A 5,968-nucleotide genomic window follows, 5' to 3' on the forward strand; every position below is an offset into this window, starting at 1 on the left:
CTATGATCTACAATTCAATTATTTTTTCTTTATATTTTTTTTTTAAAATTACTGATTATTTTAGATATCGAAAATCAATAAATACTTCCCTAAAATTAGAGTATATATTGTAGATTATAAATATAGATTACATAGATGGATTATGTAAATAGATACATCATTCTTCAAAAAACTAAATAAATAGATAGATTGCAGATTCCAATTGGAGGTTATAGATAAATTACTTTCTTTAAAATATTATTTTTATCTAATTTATTTTTATTTGAATATACGAGATCATAATTTATGTAAATAGTAACTATTTTAAATGTATGAAATATATAAAGAAAATATTTAATATGTTTAGTATCTATGATCTACAATTCAATTATTTTTTCTTTATATTTTATTTTTTAAAATTATTGATTATTTTAGATATCGAAAATCAATAAATACTTTCCTAAAATTAGAGTATATATATGTTGTAGATTATAAATATAGATTACATAGATGGATTATGTAAATAGATACATCATTCTTCAAAAAGGTAAATAAATAGATAGATTGCAGATTCCAATTGGGGGTTATAGATAAATTACTTTCTTTAAAATATTATTTTTATCTAATTTATTTTAATTTGAATATACGAGATCATAATTTATGTAAATAATAACTATTTTAAATGTATGAAATATATAAAGAAAATATTTAATATGTTTAGTATCTATGATCTACAATTCAATTATTTTTTCTTTATATTTTATTTTTTAAAATTATTGATTATTTTAGATATCGAAAATCAATAAATACTTTCCTAAAATTAGAGTATATATATGTTGTAGATTATAAATATAGATTACATAGATGGATTATGTAAATAGATACATCATTCTCCAAAAAAGTAAATAAATAGATAGATTGCAGATTCCAATTGGAGGTTATAGATAAATTACTTTCTTTAAAATATTATTTTTATCTAATTTATTTTAATTTGAATGTACGATTCTTGATTTATCTTATCTTATTAAAAGGCGGCAATATGAAACGCTCAAACGGTCAGATCCGCCAAACCCATCAACTATAAATAATTCTTCCTTGGCTGATAGTTTTTCGTTCGCGGTTCTTTCTCCTTCTTAGTTCACTGTTCAGTCTCTTTCGTGGTTCCTTGTTCACGCTCTTTCTTGGTTCATTCTCCATTCATCATCCCTCAGCTACACCAAATCAATCAACAAAAGAGGCAGAGTGAGATAAAACACAAAGTAGTAAGAGCAATCATGGGACTGACCAAACCTAAAGTGCCGTTCCATGTATCAACCATTAAGAAGCCACAGCATGAGTACAACATCTTTGTTGACAATACTAACTTACCATTCAATCACGTTTGGCTAAAGTGGAGTCATGGAGAGAAACGGTTTATTCACCCACTGGTGAGTTTTTTTCCATTTAACCCAATGGGCACACAAAAATTATCTTCTTCTTGGTTTTTATTTTGTTTTGGGTTTTGATCCTGTTTTTAATCAACGATTTAGTTCTGTATTTTGCTTGCAAACCCTATAATTGGCGTAGTGGAGGGTTTGGGTATACTTTGCTTACAATTTTTGAATATATATATATATATATATATATAAAAGCTCATTAATGAATCATTTATCTTCTAAATGTTATACCTCACTTTGAATTGTCCCCAAAGTAGCAATCTTCACCAAGCTCTAGGTGCTTTCAGTTTTGATGTCAAGTTAGACATTTCCATCATGTACTCCCTTGTATTACTTTTTTTCTTTTTTTATAACAAAAAATAAAATATAAAAAAACAAAAACTGCTTGCACATGCCATTCTATTGAAATATGATATCATTCTTATGTAATATTTGATTATTGAATATGCCATTCTATTCCTTGAATGACCTCAAAATAACAATTCTCTTCTTAACAAATATTGGATTATTTATTTCAGGAAAGCCTCTCTGTTATGAGTTTTGTTGATACAGATGTTGGGGATGTTGTGCCAGTGAAGGCCCCCCCAATAGAAAGCACCCCTTTCAAGCTTGTGGAGACCGTCCAAGATTTGAAAGAGTTGGCTGCTAAGCTGCATTCTGCTGATGAATTTGCAGTAAAAACAAACATCACTTCATTGTGCATTAAGTTTTACTTTGAACTTTCCTTCTTGACCTATTATGTGTGCAACTATATATAATGATTCATGATTTGTAATATTTAGGTTGATTTGGAGCATAATCAATATCGCACTTTCCAAGGCTTGACTTGCCTGATGCAAATCTCAACAAGGACTGAAGATTTTATTGTTGACACTTTGAAACTTCACAGTTCTATTGGGCCCTATTTGAGGGAAGTCTTCAAGGACCCTTCCAAGAGAAAAGTTAGTGGCACATGATTGATTTTTCTTTCAATTCATCATATTTGTTTCATTTTGTTGACCCTATTTATGGTTAATTAGGTTATGCATGGAGCGGACAATGATGTTGTGTGGCTTCAACGAGACTTTGGAATCTACATTTGTAATTTGTTTGACACTCACCAGGTTTGCTTAAAATGACCCAACTATTCATTCAATATTGAATTATTTCCCATATTATTTATGAAGGCAACAAGTTTTATTAGTTTGTTTAGCAACCTGAAAATTTTGATAAAACGATGCACGTGATTTCTTATCACCATAATCTATATTCCTTGATAATCTTTTTTTCATTATATCATCGAAACTAATATATTTTAATTGAATTTATTAGGCTTCAAAGGTGTTAAAATTGGAGAGGAAGAGTTTGGAGTATCTTCTTTGTCATTTTTGTGACATTACTGCAAACAAGGAGTATGCTGTCTTTGTTTTTACACTTAACTTTCTCGGACGATTTTTTCTGTTTTTTAAATTAAATTCTGGAAGGTTTACAAGTGAACTACTTGCAGATACCAGAGTGCAGATTGGAGACTACGCCCCCTTCCTTATGAAATGCTAAGGTATATAAATATTTTTGAACTTATCACATTTGATCCTCCTTTTGATTATTCCTTTTGTTTTATTCACTTATTCTTTTTGCAGGGCTAGATTTTAACTGCCTTGATTTTCTAAAATGTACTGTGGTTGTAATTAGTAATATGACTTTGTGGTATTGTTCAGCAAACAAAATCCATAGAATCTGGTGGTCCTAGGATGTATGCCATTTCCCCTGTATTTTGGCAGGGTTGACCTGCAACTGCCTTAAGGCTACAGTGCATAACAAGTTTTATAATTCATAATGAAGTTTCTATTCTGTACTTAACACCTTACAAACTTGGGAGAATTTTATCTGTAGTAAAATAAGCAAATTAAAAATGTTACAAGAATGTTGATGTTTAATGTTACGACAAATCTTCTTTCATTTTCCACTCAAAATAATTTATTCCTTGAGCTTGCTATTAGCTTGATAGTTACCAGTATACTGTCATGGACACCCTAATTACTGTAATCTATTGAATTATTATTTTTTATGACAGATATGCCAGAGAAGATACACATTATCTGCTATACATATATGATTTCATGAGGATTGAGTTATTTTCCATGCTTAAGGAGCCTGAAAGTGTTGACGCTCCACTGGTAGAGGTAATTATTTATTGCTCATTGCTATTTTGTTTATCAACAAAATTGATTTAGTAGAGCATCTATTTTATAGAGTCCAGAAACATATTTTAGGTGCGTCATAATTGACATGCTGAGATCAAACTAATTAGATGAGCATGAGATCAAACTAATTACACGAGCTTATCTATCCTTGCCACAAACCATTGGGTGTTCCCTTGGACTACTTTGTCTCACAATAGCTTGGACTTTTACTCTTGTTGCTTTCTTGCGATGACTCATGAGACCTTTTGACCTTTCCTTGGTACAAAAATTAATTTTTTTTGTCAATACTTTAATTAGTTAAAAGGTAACACAAAAATGACTATATGGTTGACTCATTGAATATTTTTGTCACATGACTAGAATTTCTTTTGACTTATAGGTCTACAAGTGCAGTTATAAGGTCTGCATGCGCCTATATGAAAAAGAACTTCTGACAGAGAAATCCTTCCTTCGTATATACGGGTTCGTTACCCTTTCAGTTGTCATTATTTCAATATTTGTTTGGTTTGTATATAAGTAAGGAGTGTTATATTCTTTTGGTACAGGTTGCAAGGCGCTGGTTTCAATGCTCAACAACTTGCCGTTGTTTCGGTAAGTTACTCTTCAATTTCTATTTTGTAATACAAAGATTATTTAAATAACGAACAAAGGGCTGCTTTATTTTCCGTCCACCACTATTTTTGAAACGAATAAAAAAAAACTTTCAAATAAGCAATCCTTTGAGATAAACTTTGTTGTGGCACATTGATTTCTCTATATATCTTGAAAGAGTTTGGTTTGGATACCTAGAAATTCTAATGGCCTTTATGTACCATCAGATTTTATTCTGTGGTATGAGTCCTTTTTACATGTTTTTATTTTTCAACGAAATCCATAACAGCATCCAAAAATCAAAGACATGGTGTGTTGTATATTTATATTGCATTCAATTAGTATTTCCTTACTTTCTAATTTCTATTCTCAAAATCTAGTAGTTTACATTCTATTTACATGGCTCATGCAGGGTTTGTTTAAATGGCGTGACTTTGTTGCCCGTGTAAAGGATGATAGCACGGGATATGTATTGCCAAATAAATCTATTCTTGAAATTGGTAAAAGAAACTTGTGTAAATATTTGTATACTTTTTTATCTGTTTAGAAAGTCGGCTGTATCATGTAAACTTAATTTATATTTTCGTGTTTCACAGCTAAACAGATGCCTGTCACTGCAAACAACCTTCGTCTATTGGTGAACTCGAGGCACCCATATGTTGAACACAATTTGGATAGTCTTGTCAACATAATTAGGCATTCTATTCAGAATACTGCGGCATTTGAAGAAATTGCTCAATTATTGAAAACAGGACATGATGTTGCTACCATTGCTCAACAATTGACTCGACATCCTGCCCAGGAACATAACAGGCACCCCATTAGGATCGGCAGCCAAGTGATGGAGGGTAATTTTCACAAAGTATTAGGTTCAAATATCATTCATCATTGGCGGAGGCATGGTGTTGAAAGTCATCAATTGTTTGACTGGCAACATGTGCTTGTGCACTTTTCAACTCCTGTTGTACAGTCCTGCCGCTACTATTGAAGAAGCCACGACAAGCCATTAGAATTGGCAGAGTGATTGGAGGAGGGTTTAGGTAGTTTTCACGAAGTATTAGGCTCACATCTCATTCACCAGTGGTGGAGGTATGGTGTTGTAAATCAATAATCACAAGTTCATAGTATTCTTGTGTTGATCTATTTATTGATTATGTTAAAAGTTATTTCTATGTCTTTTGTTGAGATTTTTAATTACCTCATCAAAATTGTGAGCTCCTTCGGCTGCTGCCTTTGCTTCTTCTAGAAGGCCATCTGAGACCAGTATATCTAGTAGCATATAGACTAATAATATAGTCTACATTCTAACTCAAAGCATAGCCTCTTTTATGAGGATGACCGAAAACTATACTCGAATGCATTATTTCTTCCTCAGAATCAGTGTCCATCATATTCCTGGCCATGAGGTATAGGAACTCAGGGAAGTTAATGGTATCCCATTGGCATCTATCTAATCATGTATTGAAGCTCTTAGTTGGGTTTTTCCCCAATGAATGCGTAACAGTTCTTAGATCCTTGGTTGTGATGCAACCTGCAAGTCCAACACTATAACAATCAAATCAATAAACAGCTTCAAATTCATAATTAATATTCAAATCCAGAAATGTATCAGAGGCCATGAGAGAACAAATGTAGATATTGCAAAATAAAAGTGAGAACCACTTGAAATCAGCATAGCTTCTAATGACTCCCAAATAATGCCCTCCAAATGAATTTCAAAATCACTTTGATGAGAGGACCAGTGTTGGTTTTTATGTGAAAGTAAATTGAGAAAGGTTG

At 31.7% G+C, this 5,968-nt stretch overlaps 1 protein-coding gene across 1 annotated transcript; it reads left to right on the forward strand.

The window, feature by feature from the left end:
- Positions 1–1,176: 1,176 nt before the first annotated feature.
- On the forward strand, positions 1,177–5,276 carry LOC114411473 (protein RRP6-like 2). Its single transcript, XM_028375143.1, has 11 exons — positions 1,177–1,406; positions 1,934–2,089; positions 2,198–2,356; positions 2,435–2,518; positions 2,727–2,806; positions 2,902–2,952; positions 3,469–3,577; positions 3,978–4,060; positions 4,144–4,189; positions 4,602–4,689; positions 4,786–5,276. Exons 1-11 carry the CDS (start codon positions 1,254–1,256, stop codon positions 5,175–5,177), a joined length of 1,401 nt encoding a protein of 466 aa, XP_028230944.1. The 5' UTR covers positions 1,177–1,253; the 3' UTR covers positions 5,178–5,276.
- The last annotated feature ends 692 nt before the right edge of the window (positions 5,277–5,968 follow it).

This window comes from Glycine soja, chromosome 5 (genome assembly GCF_004193775.1).
Source record: "Glycine soja cultivar W05 chromosome 5, ASM419377v2, whole genome shotgun sequence".
In the NCBI taxonomy this organism is placed as follows: domain Eukaryota; kingdom Viridiplantae; phylum Streptophyta; class Magnoliopsida; order Fabales; family Fabaceae; genus Glycine; species Glycine soja.